Source organism: Phlebotomus argentipes, unplaced genomic scaffold (assembly GCF_947086385.1).
Source record: "Phlebotomus argentipes unplaced genomic scaffold, Phlebotomus argentipes genome assembly contig_6, whole genome shotgun sequence".
NCBI lineage: Eukaryota > Metazoa > Arthropoda > Insecta > Diptera > Psychodidae > Phlebotomus > Phlebotomus argentipes.
This window is the reverse complement of record NW_026776145.1, coordinates 2,225,583-2,242,619: the sequence shown is the minus strand read 5'-3', so window position 1 is coordinate 2,242,619 and position 17,037 is coordinate 2,225,583. Positions and strand designations below refer to the sequence as shown.

The 17,037-nt window shown below is 40.8% G+C and overlaps 1 protein-coding gene across 2 annotated transcripts in view; it reads left to right on the top strand.

The window, feature by feature from the left end:
* Nucleotides 1-16,569, top strand: part of LOC132256769 (uncharacterized) — a 42,934-nt gene extending 26,365 nt beyond the window's left edge. For both annotated transcript variants that reach the window (XM_059753326.1, XM_059753319.1), the window contains 8 exons: nucleotides 8,643-8,718; nucleotides 9,336-9,419; nucleotides 12,783-12,844; nucleotides 13,092-13,355; nucleotides 13,417-13,804; nucleotides 13,867-14,261; nucleotides 14,322-14,683; nucleotides 14,827-16,569. In XM_059753326.1, the coding sequence (XP_059609309.1) occupies nucleotides 8,643-8,718; nucleotides 9,336-9,419; nucleotides 12,783-12,844; nucleotides 13,092-13,355; nucleotides 13,417-13,804; nucleotides 13,867-14,261; nucleotides 14,322-14,683; nucleotides 14,827-16,087 (2,892 nt within the window). In that variant the 3' untranslated portion in view covers nucleotides 16,088-16,569. The remainder of the gene's footprint in view (nucleotides 1-8,642; nucleotides 8,719-9,335; nucleotides 9,420-12,782; nucleotides 12,845-13,091; nucleotides 13,356-13,416; nucleotides 13,805-13,866; nucleotides 14,262-14,321; nucleotides 14,684-14,826) is intronic.
* The last annotated feature ends 468 nt before the right edge of the window (nucleotides 16,570-17,037 follow it).

Here is a 17,037-nt window from a genome sequence, read left to right as displayed (position 1 = left end):
CAAATTAACAATGAGACGAAAACTTCCGTGAAACTTACAATCCCACGATAAGACTCAAATGGCGGGCAAGCGATGCGTGAGGAAATCACTGCACAACCTTGACATTTTTCCCCAACTCTTCGGGACACGGAGTAAAGTGCCTTTTTTTGTTTTCACCACTAATGAAATCATGTTACAGGAACAACAGTTTTTTCGGCCATCGCGAAACCGCAAACAATTGCCAAATAAGATATTAAGGTAGATTACAAAAGAGCCAACAATCTCGCGCTGGGACAGCTTGTCAGGGACCGCGAGGTTTGAATGCGGAAAATTAATTGCGATTATCCAATGGTGAATCGAAAAGCCTGAAATATCACATAATCCATTAGCTTAGTCAATAGGACGCTTTTCCCAATTGAACGACATCGGGGGGAATAGAGACACATAAATACTGCGAGACGTTCAAAAATTAATGGAATTAGCGAGATGGCAAACGGCACAGACCTTTCTATTTGCCTCTCCTTAATTGAATTTGCAGCAAGAAATGTTTTGCGTGAGAAAATGAGAAGATCTTTCAATTAATGCTCTTCCTTTTGCTTCATTCTGGGTGACCTTTTTTCTCCAATTCTTTCTAATCCTCATGGATTTTGTGTCACATCGCTCGGATGGAAATTTATGTTGCAATTTGGCATGTTCGAGTGCTCTTCATGCGATAATTTATTTTATTGGGAGAAACACTGCCAAAAATCGAGTTTATTTTTCGGAAATGGCTTAAAATTCGATCTTTATTACAAGTTACATAAAACTTTGCTTAGGATTTATTGCTATTTTTCCTAACAGTGTGGTCACAATATTTTGTTTTAAAGACTTTTCTCCCCTTCTGCAATTGAACATTGAGAGAGAGATTTATATTATTTGGAGGGTTCTTCGATAAATTCTTTTGTCTTTCAGGCACTCAATTCTCTTTCCCCCCTTCAGAGTCCAATAAGTCATCCGGCGAGCAATTCTCGATGTCGCAAAATGCAGAATTAATGGTTGCATTGAAGACTTTCTCTGTCTGAGAGAGCCAAGGGCCATAATTCACCCTTCAGCTCAGCACAATTTCTCCCCCGAAACCGTGACTTTTCAATGAATTATCGAGTGGATTTCTGTCTCATGTGTACAGTGTAAATCAAAAGACTCCCCGTCCTATCGCCCACAGACTGGCATCAAATGGGGAGAATCGTGCGACTGAGGAATAAATCTCTCTGGGTGCGATTCTGACGCTTGGCTGGGTGTTTTTGTTGTAAAATTGCTCATTTAAAATTGATGGAGCGTTTTGGATTAGTTAGTTATGCATTCTCAGCTCATACAAATACACCCCGAGTTCTCTCGAATGGCCGGGATCACAAGTGTAATGGATAGCATTCACAGAGTCCCTTTTTGCCACCCCGAAAAAACCCCACCCTTTATCCCATCCCGCTGAAGTCACCCTATTCGTGACTGCCACTGAATGAGAGAGAGAGAGACTGGAAAAATCTACTAAACATAATGGGGTTTTTGCCTCTGGCGCATTCACAGTGCGAATCCATTCGGATGAGAGAAATTCGATTGAATGAATCTAGTGATTGGCACAGAGATTAAACCCCAAATGAAAGGTCTCTCCCCTCAATTCAGGGATGCTCTTGCCACCGCTCAGGACGCACATCACGCAAAGTGTTTTCACAACGACTCGCACTAATTAATTACCATGAATGTGGGCGGAATGGGTGGAAAAAGTCCCTCCACCATACAGCCTCATGTGTATTTAACCTAACATTGTTTTCGCTAATGCACACCTCTTTCACAAATGGATTGCTAATCGCCTTATTGCAGATGGCTGAACACAGTTCGTCAAAAAGCTTGTCTTCCCACATTTGTCACGAATTCCAAATTTCCTTCTAAGTGACACCGCGCCAAGGGGGCTGCATATTGACACGCTGACATGTTAATTTTGCAAATAAACCACAATAAATTATATTTAAAGCTCATTTGCAATTGATGAGCTCAAATGGAAAAGTCGCAAGCGGAGGTTATTCCATTAAATTTGCATTTATCATCGTGTCTATATTTTAATATTGTCATGAATTGTGGATATATTGCTGGGAGATGATGTCACGTGTTTGTGCCGGAGTGATGTTGAATAAAATAAGGCAATGACTAGGGATGATTTCCAGCCAGGGTTTTGGTACAACCTTTGCATGAAATTTTAATTTAAATATGAAAATTCTACGAAATCTCGGTTAACGTTTTGGCAAAATTTGAAGATTATTCCCAGAAAAGGTCATACATTCATAAGAGTAAAATTTATTGCACTTGATCAAGCGACGACAAGTTTCTTGTTAGCCATTCCAGCTTTATTATGCAAATTTTGTGAGTTTTTGCTGAGATGAAAGCGCATCAAAGTTTCTAGCCAGTTCATGAAATTTTCATGAATACACCAAACCTGATAAGGGATGAACGGTAATTTTGTTATGGATGGGGAAATCTCCCATGGCAAATGTCAAGCTTATATTGGTGGAAGTTGTAATAACAGCCAAAGGGCTGCTGTAACCCCTTTCCATGTCATTCAGGGAGGCGTCATCATGTGAAATGGAGCTTCATGTGCGATTCCCTCGTGTTTTACGACAGCATTATGGAGCCTCACACCTTCGGCCGGAAGACGCTCACCGCTGAGCCGTGAAATTCACACAATATTGAACTCTCTGGGGTCACAGGGAGCTTACATGTGGAGAGGGTCAAGTGGAAAAAATCCTATAAAATATCAGGGGCGCAATTCTATATGAAGCTTACAGATGGGAATTCAACCAATCGGTGCCTTTTATTTCCTCGCCAAGTGGTTCAGTGTGCAAAAATCATGCGGAAGAGACTGCATTTCTCACAATATCGGCTTTTTGTATGCTAAGGAGGAGATTATATGGTGAAACACCTGAAGAGCTTCACGTTTGGCGAGGCAGAAATGGGAGCTGCAAGAAGCTTCACAAGTGCCTCCGATATTACATTGTTGCAACTAAATTCTGCCAGAGGTTCATTTGCATGAGAAGCTACATTTGCCTCGACGCTTGGCAGATATGAAAACATCTTCTCGGGCTGGAGAGCAAGAAAAAGTGGTCTTATGCAAGCTTATAACCTGACTCTAATGAGGAATTCATAATTAATTTTGCAAATTGCATATCAGTGTCGCAATGGACAAATTCCATTCTCGTGCGGACATCTCTGAGTGACGGCTTATTTGCTGATACATTATGAGCTATTGTATAAATTCCAGCGCAAAAGTTCAAGTGTGACGTGAAGAAATTCGAGAATGACAAATTTATTTTCACAATGCTACAAAAAAGCCCATTTTGCCATTATAGCTTTTTTGCTGCAGAGCCAAAAGTATTTGTTTGTTCTTGGGCATGGAAATTGATAAATTACCAGATGTTTGATTTCATAATTAATTATGAAATGATCGTCGTAAGTACCACACCTCAATCACCATCTCCATCGTGTTTATACATTATTGGCAAAAGTGATTGAGGAGACACGCGCTTTACCTTGAATCCTCTTCTTATAATGGGACGGTGAAATTCATTAATCATACAGCATTTCCCTGGCAATTTTCTGTCTTTTTGGAATGCTTATTGCAACATTCCTTCTGAGTGTCTGCGCAATTCGATGAGATAATTGCCATTCAATATTTAAATTCACTCACTGAAGGAATGCTTTCAGACTCTCCTCGGGTGGAAAATATACGGAAGAGTGGAGCCCATTGAATTGTTCAATTTGATTGTTACCGTCACAATTCAATTTTCCTTCTAAATACTTTTATCAAATTGAATTGGATCCACTCAGTCGGGGGGTGGGAATCACCCCGGAGACAAAGTTCTGTGGCACCTCAAATGGGCGGAAGACGATCATCATCCCTTCGGCGCAATTGTTGTGTGCCAAACACATTTGCTATTTTATTTGCTCTATTTGTTTAGATTCGCACACAAAAGACGCTCAAGGGCGAACCCAGAAGCGTGGGTTGTGAACGAAAATCCCTAGCAGTTACCCTCCCAGAAGATCTCGATGGAAATCATTTGGTATCTTTTGGTGCGAGGATTAAATAGAATTTCAACACCCGCTTCTGTTTTCCTCCGCCCAAGAGTATCTTTTTCCGCCCAAAGGAAAGGTCTTCGTGCAGCAAAACTCTTGGGGATTTCTAAGGCATCTCAATTGTCATCTGTTTGGCAGAATTGACGGGTGTATGAAAGAGAATCAATTATAAATTGGGGAGACTCCCATTCAAACAGCCAACGCAATAGTACTTCACATCACATTCATTCAGTCCCTGATATTGCACTCATACAAAAAATCTCAATTCTCAAAATGGCATTTATGATGAGATTTTGTGATAAAATCATCTGAATCCCCAATAAACATGTTTCTCAGAAGAGTTGAAAAGTGCAAATACATTTCATCCACGCAGATTTCAACGAAGAATATGAAACATTAGTACATTGGATAAAAGAAAACATTTCTAACAAAACACAAAATTGTAAATTTGATAAGATACTTACTTTCAAGATGATTTCAACAGATTTCAACCACAAAACGGTTCCATGCACAGATAGTGTCTGCGCCTGTATCAATTTCCATTCAATATTTTTTCCTCGCAAATTGAGTTCTATTGAAATATTGTGGAGGTGAAAATGTGATTTGTGACTGAAAGCGTAAGTTGATTGCGCAAAATGAAGTCTTTTGAGAAAAATGCAAAAATTGCATCATCACTGGTGTGTGAGTGAGAGGAAAATACTCTAATGTATGTGACAAATAACCGACAATTCTCACTTTTTTGCACCTCGTCTTTCTTCCAATGTGGAAATTGCATTAAAATTCATTTATTCCTTCCACCCATTCTCCGTGTGCATGAATTACATGTGTTATACATATTGCATGGCGACCACAAGCGATATGTAATTAGTGACATGCCGTGAAATTCTGCAGCCGTGCTTCACAAACTTTTCACGAAGGGCAATGGGGACACACTGGGAGGCGCGAAAGTGGATTTACGGCGAGCCTGGTCTAATTAGCATAGAGCCGCTTCGCAGCCCCAACTATCTGGCCGAGGACGTCGGCTAATGAAGTGGCTGGAGAATCACCTGCATCGTATCCCTGACGATGCTTCACCTTTCGTGTCAAACCACTCACTCCTGACCGCACAGCACACACGAGAGGGATGAGTTAGGGTGGCAAACTTCTCTGTCTATGGCGTTAGTTTAAATACAACCGCGCCTGGATTCAGGGCAGGTCTCGAGAAGAGGATTAAGATGGGTGGCAGAGAGGCTATTTATCCGGGAAAAGCCAGAACCTCAGAAACCAAATATTCCGCCTCCAGACTGAACATACCTTTCGGGTTGGATTATCATACATAGTTTGTAAACTTTCCGCAATGCTGCAAAATTTTATCCTTTCAATCAACATCTATTCATGTGTTAACCGCTAGGATAACCCATGTTTAATTACGAATAGAGAACCTGTATTTGGTATGGAAATCTGTAGAATAAATAAAGCGTGTCGGAGAGAAAAGATCCTTGACCTGAGCATAAAAGAATTCCCAATTCAAATCTCCAGAAATTAATTATGTAACGGGTTTTGCTCAATTTTTTTTTCCATAAGATGCCATAGTTTAGCCAGAGAACCCCTCTGAAACATACAGAATATGAAATTACTGCCGGTTCTCCCTTTGTTGAGCACGACTGCTTATCCGACGATTAAATTTATATGTGAAGTTTATACTTGTCAAGTAAGCAAAACACCTCTAATGGAATTCTCTCTCTCTTCGTCGTCTTCCCCACGAGAGCCACGGTGGCAAAATATGGCTCGAACTTTCATAGTCTGGGAGATAAAGTGCGTCGAAATTTGATTAGACCTCCAGAAGTGAGAATGTTGAAAGAATTTTTCTTTGAATCTCCTCCTCTACATTGTCTCAATTAGCTGGATAAGTTAATATAATCGCTAATTAAGGTTGAAAATTTCTCAGATGGAATAATTTCTCTCTTTCGCGCTTTAATTCCGTTCTTGAAGGACTGGGGAAATCTTCAATTTCCGGTGAAGACAGAGAGAGAGCCCCCGTATATTACAATATTGTTTAAAGTCTACTCTGGAGTCAAAGCTGAAAGCTCATTGTAGCACAATTTTCCAACAAGGGCTCTTGTGAATGAAGAACTTAAGAGAAGCTTACCGGTTGAAGGACAATGGAGTCATTGAAACAGATATTAAAAAATATTTGCCTATGTTACGTACGAAAGAGGAAGTTTTACGTGTAACTTTCCGGTACCCGTCAATTTGGAATTGTTGGAAAAAGCAATGGGAGCTTCGAATAGTGTCCACTCAAGGAATGTTTTATTGCAGTCTGTACTCATTTGAATTTTTGAGAGAATCTTCGCAGTCAGTTTGGTGAATATTGTAATCTGAGATCAAAGTGAAACCTACATTAGAAAGACCACCAACCTACAGATTACATTACATCTTTGCTTGTTTAGCTACGAGTTAATATTCCATGGGAATTTTTAATTCTCTCCTCTTCAACCTCCCACCAAGTTGAGACTTCTGCTAATCGCATTTCCACCCATCAACCCTGTTGCAATTCACTCATGCAATCTCCCTCAAGTGAAGCTGTTCGGCGTGCCATCACGCTCCTCTGCTGGTCCAGAGTTGCGAAAGGGAGAAAATAAAAATTCCACGTCAAATTAATAACACAATTTGTGTGTTTTTGTGCTATTTTCTGCACCATCAATTGGTGGGCTCGCGGGGGACTTGCCAAGTGACTGGTTCACCTTCGCCGAAGAATCCCGGGAAACATTCGCGCGTGGCGATCAACATGAATTTCAATTAAATCTCTGCACATTCACTCTTGGGCACAACTTCTTCTGCAACTCAAGCTTTTGCCAGCCTCTTTCCCTTTACCCGATCTCGATGTCATAAATTTAGTTTCGAATCCACTTCTCTGTTTTCTCTATGAAGAGTTCCTTTCCCTCCCAATGGAGCTGACAAAATGCCTTCGCAGGCGAACAGTGTCGTTCATATTCATAATTAACACAATGATTAAGACTATTCATCACTTCGGTGGCAAATATATATTCAGAGAAAATTAATGAATCATGCAATTTGGAGTTTGTCTCTCGGGAGACTTGAATTTCTTCCACCCACGCCGTTCTAGTCTCTTAGGACTGCCAAGTTATAAGCCAGGGAGTTCTGTGTGATCGCATTGACGTTATCCCCATCGAAGAGACTAGAATTTCTCTCTCGGCGTGAATTTTGTTGGCTGAGAGGGATAAACTGTGGATAAATTCACGTTCTAAGAAAACGAGTTTTGCATGTCGGAGGCCAGAAGAATCTTTTCCCATTCCAATGGGAGATGACGGTGTGTATAAAATGTAAATTTACAGAATATGTTTTGACTTCATCGAGACGCGTTTCCACCCAACTCGAAACCGTCAGTGGTCAGATCCAACGATGACATTCGATCCTCCCAGCCGCAGAATCTGCATCATGCATTCCAGACCCATTGCAGATTTTGCGACGCAGAAGAGCCAAGGAAAGTCATCTGTAAGACGATCCATCAGCGTAAGAACAATGCGAATGAATGCCAAACAGGTTGAGATATTAATAAGCCATTGCGATATTGCACGGTGGCACAACAAATTGCATTCCTCCTTGACTTTTTCCTCATCTGCCTTCACTTGGAAAATGTGGAAAATGTATTGCATGTGTGACTTTTTGCGATCGAGATCGCTTCGGGAAAAATTCCAAACGATCGATGAAGTGAAAGGAGTGATATCAATTATTCAGAGACGCATTGGACGCAATTGCAGACAAGCTGTGTGAATTCTTCAATGGAATTCGCGATATTAATCAATGGTAAATAGCAGCAATGTCTTGTGGCAAATGCTTGAGTTAGTTGACTGTCTATCATATAATCCGTATCCCACTAAACAAAAGTATGGCTAAGGAGTTTTTTATCTCAGTGTTCCACAAAACATTCCAAGAATTGACCTCAGTCAGACGCACAAACAAAGGTGACTAATATACAAAAATTTCGAGGTGATTTCAAGGTGATTTCCCGGCGAAATATCATCAAACGTCTCTCTAGAATCCCAGTGGAATCGGTAAATGGAAGTTAATTGAAAGGATTAGCACTCATTTGAGAGATTATTCACTCAAATTCCGCACTTTTTGCAGTCGCGCAATCTCTTTTGATTGCTGAGGCATTCCGGTCGTGATTTTTTACCCTCCAGCCTCCGCGAATCGTGAAAGTGAAGGGGAAATGGCATGTGCCGCAAAAGGGGAGGAATATTAAAAGTCTGCAAAATTTCAAATTAAAGCCTCTCGTCTGACGGTGGGAAGGACTCTGAAAAACTACCAATTTTGTTAATGGAATCTTATCCTTCGTCTCTCTTTTCGATGTATATTCTTTAACTCAAACCGCCGGAAAGTTTTTCCGGTTTTCGCTCGGCAAAAGGAGTGGTTCACGTTTGAAGGGAAAGTGGTTATGCAATTCCATGAATATTCGCTCTTCACTGCTTTATTGGGGTGATTGTGAAAATCCTAATTTCCTCCTTCGCTCTGCGAACAATCCATTTAGCCCAGCCACTAAAAGGCTCTATCTCTCTTTCCAGAACATCCTCGAGAAATTCAATCCCGGTGCCAGACAATTAATCAGTGCTGGAAAATCATACCTTAAAGCACTTCATGGTAAGTCAATTCAAATTTTATGGTGGGGCACACCTTGGAACGTTTAAGGCAATTTAGGGTGCAGCGAAAGCATTTTTCCACTTCCATCTGAATTTCACGCGATTTGTGGACATTTATTATCAACTTTATCTGTTACACAACGCCATATCATCGTATTTAATTGCAGCTGGGATTCACTTAATTGATTTTAAGATAGAGAAAAGACTTGTGAAGAGCCAAAAAAGCAATGCAGAGTTAAACTTCATTCAGTGAGTTTATGAAAGTAACTTGTGAATAAAATTCCTCTTATGCAAAACTTCACGCTAACAATTTTATTGCTTAACGTTGACGTTATCATGTGAGTTTACAGTGCATAAATTTTTAGGAACAATTTGTTGTTCTACAACTATTAAATTTGCGATGTGCAATAGCAGAATTGTGCATCCGAAAGTTTCCCAGCTGAACAACCAAGAAGTATACTGAAAGTTTGCTGAGGGTGAATAAGGAGGGAGAATATGGGAAAATGATGGGTTTAACGTCCTATGTCTCCCCATTTTGCCGTCGCACCACATAAAAAAGAGAAACTGGTGAAAAATGAGGAAATCGTACACGTAAATTCATCATAAAAATCTTTGCAGGGGCAGCAGCTGCTTCCAGATTATTCAACGAGGCCCTGGCCAAGATAGCTGTGAATGCTCAACAAGGTGGAACCACAGATATCGGTAAGATGAATTTCACCCTCCCACCCATTGTCGGGAATTTGGGTGGTGGATGTGGCGAAAAACACCCGCCCGCAGGCATTTTTCGATGCTGAAATGGTTTTCCAATAAATTTACTCCCACAAACATCATAATGTGATAAGTCCTCTCGGGGAACTCTTCGCGCAGTCAGTCGTTGGGGATTTCCATCGAAACATAAAATCTCACCCCAGTCCTTATATTACTTAGGCTGGGAGTCTGCTTGCTCTTCAGGGAAGTCTAAAAAATAATGCTTCAATCCAGTAGCGTGTGTATGTGAAATGCGCAAACAAAAAACAACTAACATAACATTCACCCATTCAGATATTTTCACCAGTCTTCCAACAAGTCCTAAACTGTGGAAAAGAGGAAAGTCAGTTTAGGAACTGATTTTCATGTCGCGTGTCTACTACGCCACTGTCTCACATTCACTTCCTTTTGCGCGCAAAATAAATTGCCGAATAAATTTCGGGACATCTGATGAAAATTTACGATGATGCAGGAGTATTCTCTGTGCACAGTGAGAGTGAATTTCTTTGCCTGAAGGGATGCCCAAATGATGAGGCAAGAGAAGACGAATTTTAAGTATTACCTCACAGTGGATGGGCGCGTGAAAAGAAACTCGTGGTGCTCTCCTCTGTTATGCTAATAATATTGGCAATTTGTGCCACTTTTGGAAGCGAAGCGAGAAATAAAATTAAGCCATAACCTTTTGATTTTCCTCTGGCGCCTCCAAATTGCCTCAACATGGCACATGCGAGATAAAAAGGCCCTGTTTTTTTAGTGGCTGAGCGGGAAAAGTTGAATGAGCCAAAGAGAACAGAGTGAAAAACTCATGCCACTATCGGACCTTATTGTGCACTCCTCTCGAAATCGTTAAAATCTTCCCACCCTCGAGACACAAGCTCAGAGTTTCAACGCACATTTTCCATAGTATAATCAGCAACTTTCAGTCTTATGCCTTTCTCAGCGACGTTTTTTTTGCTTTTTCTCGCATAATTGACTCTTTATGACAAATCACGAGATTATTACGGAAAGAACATGTAAATCATCGCGATAAGACTCATAAAACAGACACAAAATTCACTAAACTTGGACAATTCATTTTGATTTTACTCCTCGTCCAATACATTTTATGATTGAACTTTATGTTTTTCTGCGTATCTTTTGAGTCCAATTTCCGGGATTTCTCTCTGATTCGCTGTATTTGAAACATTTTTACACACTCTCACTAAACGATAAATAACATTTTCATCCCTCGCGCCGAATGTACAAGAACTCAGGGGTGCACGAGCGGTTCCGAGAGGGTGAATATTGCGCCAATTCTTCCTGTACAAAAAGCACAAACAAGTAATAAATGTCTTAAGAGTGTTCGCTGTGTTCCAAGTCGTGAAAAAGACAGAGGACGTGCCAGAAGGCCCAGAATTTACCACTTGTGCTTAGGGGCAGAAGAAAATTGCGCATCGTGGGGTGAAACAAAAGGGGGCACAAAGGTGAATTATAGACTCAGGAGTGCAGAAAGGGGAAAAACCAGGAACAGAAGTGACCCACATTTCACGGGTAAACTCAGGGGGTGATCAATTTGGAAATTTTCACCTCATTCGGTCAACCTTCTTATGTCTTGCACGTTACAAGAATATTTTATGTCTTATGGGCGTATATGAAATCTTTATGGAAAGTGCGTACGTGATGTTTTCACATAACAAAATATTACCAAATAACTTAATGCAGCGCAGAGAAATTACTAAGCCCGCATGCACTTTCTGTAGACCACATTGAATATATTTTTCAGATGTGTAATCTTAAAATTTTAGAGCATCCGGTTTTTTTTTATTTATTTGCCTAAAAACCGCACAGAATAATTGTTTTAAAATTCAATTACTGTAAAGCATCATAATAATACTTTCAATGTTCACTTAAATTGGATTAATTGCCAAAATAAATGTTATTCGTATGCCAAGTGATGTAATTGAGCATTAATTGATAATTTATGTTAATGCTCCATAGAAAATTATTTCAATTTCAGTTGGAAAATTTACCGATTTCACATGTACAATGTGCATACAATATTAATTGTTCAGTTTGATTTGTGAGGTGAAGCAAAAAATTCTCTAAATTCTCTAACAACTAACAATTTGTTATAGTGAATAATTGAGGTATAAAACATATTTCTGCAACTGATTAATTGCAATGAAAGACAAATTTTCTCACGATAATTTTTCTTTAGAAACTATATTTGTTGAGGAAAAAATTAATTTCTTGGTCAACAAATAAAATTCAAAACACGTGTTATTCATTTGTTCAGTTTATGCTTCATTAATACTTGGTTATGGAAATGTTGTAATTTTGAATACATCTTCAGGATTTCAAGTAATTTATTATTTTGTAAAATGCATAAATCGTATAGATGTTAATGTACTTTAGGGGGCTGGAATTTCGAAGAAACCATTATGTTTTTATTTGAAAGTAAAAACAATTTCCTTATAGAGTTTGTATAAGATTCTAAAGTACGGCCCTGCTTCTTTCGTTACTTTCCCAGACTTGATCACATAATGAGATGATCATAAACTACAGAGAACTGGTATTATGTAAAGCATCTGTGTTTAAAAATTTATTTCATCACTTTCTTCCATACCCAAAAGAATCAACGTCAGAAATCTCACTAAATCAACCGTCTGAACCTTTCTCACTTTGTGCCGCGAGTGGAAAGAAAGTGAACAACTCGAATGAGAATTGATTAGCCTCCTTAAGCAGGAAGTTGATGAGATTCTGTGCTGTATTTTTCATGGAATAAGACATTGAAAATGTGTTTTTTTCGGCATGCTTATTTAGTATTTTATGTGTCTCTCCTGGTGGAATCCTTTTATGCGCTCCTATTTTATGGCTACCACTTTGCTTCTTATAAAATCCTCAATAATGGGATAAGCGAGCAAGGGTTCGGGCGGTAAATTTGTCCCAGAAGAATATTTGGGGAAATCTCTCTTCGCTTTCGCTGCGCTTGTGAGCCAAATGGGTCCACTTTACTCCCAAGAATTTATTATTCATTCCACTTCTTCTTCTCCTCTATTCGTTAATTCCCCTGAGATAGCAATCTGAAAAATACACTCGGCACTTGATGTGGACCAGTGGTGAGATGGAAAATAATCTTATTAATCGGTGAATGATCCCACGGCAAAAATGCGCCTCAATGGATTGGTGATCGAGAGAGAACCTGTTGGACAGGAATGAAATTTCAGAATTTCACTTTTTATTTCCTCCATTATTTCAACATTTATTACTCATGATGCTTTTATCGCTTTCAATCGTGACACCACACTGAGATTCTTTCGTAATTTCTTGTCTTTTTAGGTGCAGCCCTCATGAATATCGTGGGTGTCTACAAGGAAATTCAAGATCAGCAGATGAATATTGTGAGTGTCGCACAGTGCATTAGAAATCTACATGATTCAAAAGTTTGCAAGTGTCGAGAGAGTGAACAAACATTTCACGTATTTTCTTGAGAATTATTTAGACAGCATCCCTCGGGGATGGAAAAATTTTAATTCAACCCTCTTCACTCGAAGTCTTCTCACCCCAACACTCTTCTCTCTTTCTCCCTCTCTCTCTCTCTCTCTTCAATGAGAAATGCTGTTTCATTGTAATCCGATTAAATTGCAGCTGAAAGCGTTCTATGTGGACTTGCTGGTGCCTCTGGAAACCAATCTGGAAAAGGACACAAAAGTGGTGCAGTTTGAGCAAAAGAGATTTATGCAGCAGCATAAGGTGCGAACAGACAGCTACAGCAAGGCTGCTGCCACTATGAAGAAGCAGCGGAAGAAGAAACCCAGTCCACAGAACGCCGACAAGGAGATGAAAAGTATTCAGGCACTTGAAGAGGAGAAGAACAAGTTGGATGCGTTTTGTGAGCAGAGTCTCAAGAATGTAAGGGATTCACAAGGATCTCTGTTGATGACTATTAAACTGTTTCAATCCATTCACTTAGGCAATGACCCAAGAACGAAGACGATACGGATTCGTGCTGGAACGCCAATGTTCCCTGGCTAAACACTGGATGGTCTATCACGCTTCAGGCAAGGGTACCATTGAGGGATCCCTGGACAATTGGCAAGACGTTGCAGCAACTCGAGAATTTCTTCCTCCAAACGTAGAATCCATGTTCACGCGACGCATCAAGGATTGTTTCAGCGAGGATGATTCCGATCGTTTGTCCATCTCTTCAGCATTGCGAAAGACACGCAGCATCGATGCTTCGTGTCTGGATATGAGATCTTTGGGCGATGTTATGAACAGCATGCAGATGCCACGTGCCAAATCCGAATTCAATCTAACCACGTCGACAATCGGTTCTAATCATCCAGATATATCAACACGTAAGTGGAACCCATAATTTTGCAGATGTGCAGTTTAGTTCATTTTACATTCTCCTTTAAAGCCATAAATTGGGATCAACGCCCAGTAACTAGAGCTCTGTATGCGTACTTGTCGTCGGGTGAGAACCAGTTGAGCTTCCTGGAAGGCGATAGGATTGCTTTGGTGGGAGAGCGAGCTAAGGGATGGCAGTTCGGAGAGAATCTCCGTACGCAGATGTTCGGTTGGTTCCCAGTAGCATATACAGGGCCTGAGATAGACCCAGACATGGGTATGTGGGACTCTAAGGGCATTCCAGTGGATCCACATCAGATCGAGAGTGCAGCTGAATCATCCTTGGAAAGTACTCTTGTGGACGAACCAACTGGACAAAATCGCAGCTCTTATCATCATCATCAGAATGATACTTCGCCAACTAGGATGTTTGGAGACACTATTATGTACAGACAATCCAAACAGGTTAGCTCTGTTTGTCTAGAAATTTCCTACAGTATTTTGAGTTTTCCTTTGAACTTTCAGTTCCGCGGAATTTCCGGCGGCGGTCCCAAACCTGGTCCTCCACCCACACTGCCAGCTCCAGTGCCCACTCCGGTGGTCCCGCCATACGCTAAGGGATCGGCGGGTGCCAACGGTAGTCACTTGACGCAGTCGCATAGTTTCTCTTCATCGGGCGGGACTCCGATGGGCGAGAAGCACAAGCCCGCGACTTCCAACTTCGGCAAGCAAAACGGCAGCAACATGTCTGCGGGCGGCAAGAACAAACCCACAGTCACCAGTGCTTCCCTGCACAGTAGTAATGATAGCGGGTTTGCTAACGAACCACCACCACAGCCCGAAGTGGACTATTCCGATGAGGAGACCGTCACTCGAATGCCCATAAGGTATGCATAACGCCATATCCCCGATTGATCTGCATCCTATTCTTTTTTTTTTTTACTTATTTTTTGTTTTGTTTTTGTTTGTTTTATGTTGCGCTCAAAAAACCCATTGCTTTTATCCTGTACCTCACTCTCTGCTGATAAAGATCCTCCCGTTCGGAGAAGAGACACTCAGCCAATACTACTCTAACGCGATCTATTAAGAATCGCTCAAATACAAACACACTGGAGAGTACAAAGAGTCGCCAAACCCTGATAAGGCAGTCGTCAAGCTATGGCAATCTAGCAGATGAGCACACCATGGAGTTCCTCTATGGAACCACAGATCGCAACGGAGGGACTAAGTATGTTAAGCGGACCAAGTCATTTTGGCGTTTCGGAAAACAACCAGAGGACATAATGGAGGGAATGGCGATGTGGAGACATCGAGATCTTGTTCAGACGGAGCAAGAGAGGCGCGAAGAACGTCGTCGTGAGGATAATACAATCAAAAGACGTCCCAAAACCAATGGAGAGATGATCAATGGCAACACAGATACTCTCGTCAAGAATGGACGTCCCAGGAAGTCAGAGGTACCAGTAATAGATGACCATGCCAAGTACCGAATCACGAAGTCAGAGATCGATCACAGGATCGGTAAGCAACAGTCGCCATCGAATGAGAGTATTTACGGAGGTCAACAGCCTCAGCCGCAGCAGCAGCAGAAGAAGCAAACAAAAACGGCCAAGAGTGAGTCCGGAACGAAGAATGGACGCAACAACAGGTTTGCGTATTCCGATATTGAGGACGGAGGCAGGGTTGAACGCCGCATGCAAAGCTACGAATCCCGGCCCGAGGATTCCTTCAGACGTCGCACTGCCCCAGAAGATGAGTTCAAGAACGGTGATCTGAAGTACTACGATGATATGATGATTCCAGAGCCTGGTTTTTACGACGACGACAGCGTTAACGACGTAGTCATGAAGACCGTTAAGCGCAAAGAGATCCTTAAGCAGTACTACTCCAGTGGAACGGATACAGAGCGCAACTCTAGCAGTTCCGATCCGTATGATTGCATCGTTGTTGAAGATCATTTGGTGAAGCGAGAGAACGGAAAGACCCCACGCGGGCGTTCGGATAACATGGAGTTCAGCACTTTCCGTGGGGCAGATCACAAGGACAAGAGATCACCTGGCGGCGATGATGTCACAGCAGGAACCCTTCTTCCGAGAACGAAACTAGCTAAGCCCGGAACGAAGATGCAGAGTGCTCATAAGATGGACAAGAATCAAGATGGCAATAGGGATGAAGATGGCGGAAAGAGACGCAAGGAAATCAACTCTGGTTCTCCGGATAAGAGGTCCTCGAAAGCATACGGACCATGGTACGATCTGTGGAGCAACGAGGCGCCTATAAGTCAGAAATAAATGTGGATTTGGGTTACTATCTTACTCAATGTTGGAATCTTTTGTACTTTAATATTTCGGTAATTCTTCTGTTATTCTTATTCAAAATTTGTATTTTTTTTCTTAGAATAATAATTAAGTCCTTAGATAATGTCGATTGAAGCCGATCAAATGGTGCTCTTTCAGAAAAATGATCATTCTTGATTGAAAATACATGTATGTTTATAGTGAGAGTTTAAGTGCCAAACATCCTCTAACATTGTATTAAAATATATAAGAATTTATCCCTTCTAATTCGCTCTTTATATTAAACTTGCTGAATTTAGCGCAACATTTTCTCCCTTCTATTTCCGCATTACTTTTTTTTTGTTCTCCAAAATTGCGTTTAACCATAATCCATTGTATAATTTGTTATTGAATATAAAATATATTTATATTTTTACCTCCACACCCATGTTTTCTTTGTATTAGACACTCCTCCGTTAGCCCGTGTGAATTTATTAAACTTGGACTGAATGAAAATTGTGCTTTCAGAGCGGCCCAGTTTGCGACCGTGCACCTGAGAACCACCAAGACTAACGATCGATCAGCACCGGTGATCAAGTAAAATTATCACACCTCTTTCGTCAATTTGGTGTGCGTGAAGCAGACGAAGATGGTTATTAATTAAAGAAATTAGTGTCGCCCGTTTTACTCTACACACGTGAATTTCATTTATATTTGAAGACTATTTAGAAATTTATTGTTCTCTGTAATTTGCAATTTATTGAATAAAAATGCAAATTTTGCCCAAATGCTTTACTCTACGAGAAATTCATACACCACAACGTCTCGTGCGAAATATGTGCATATATATGAATGTACTTAGAGGTGTTTTCCATATTTAGAGATGTATCGCGAGAACACACTCTAATTGCATTAAATTGATTTCGTGAGTAGGAGAGTTGAGTAGTTTGGGAGACTATTTTTCC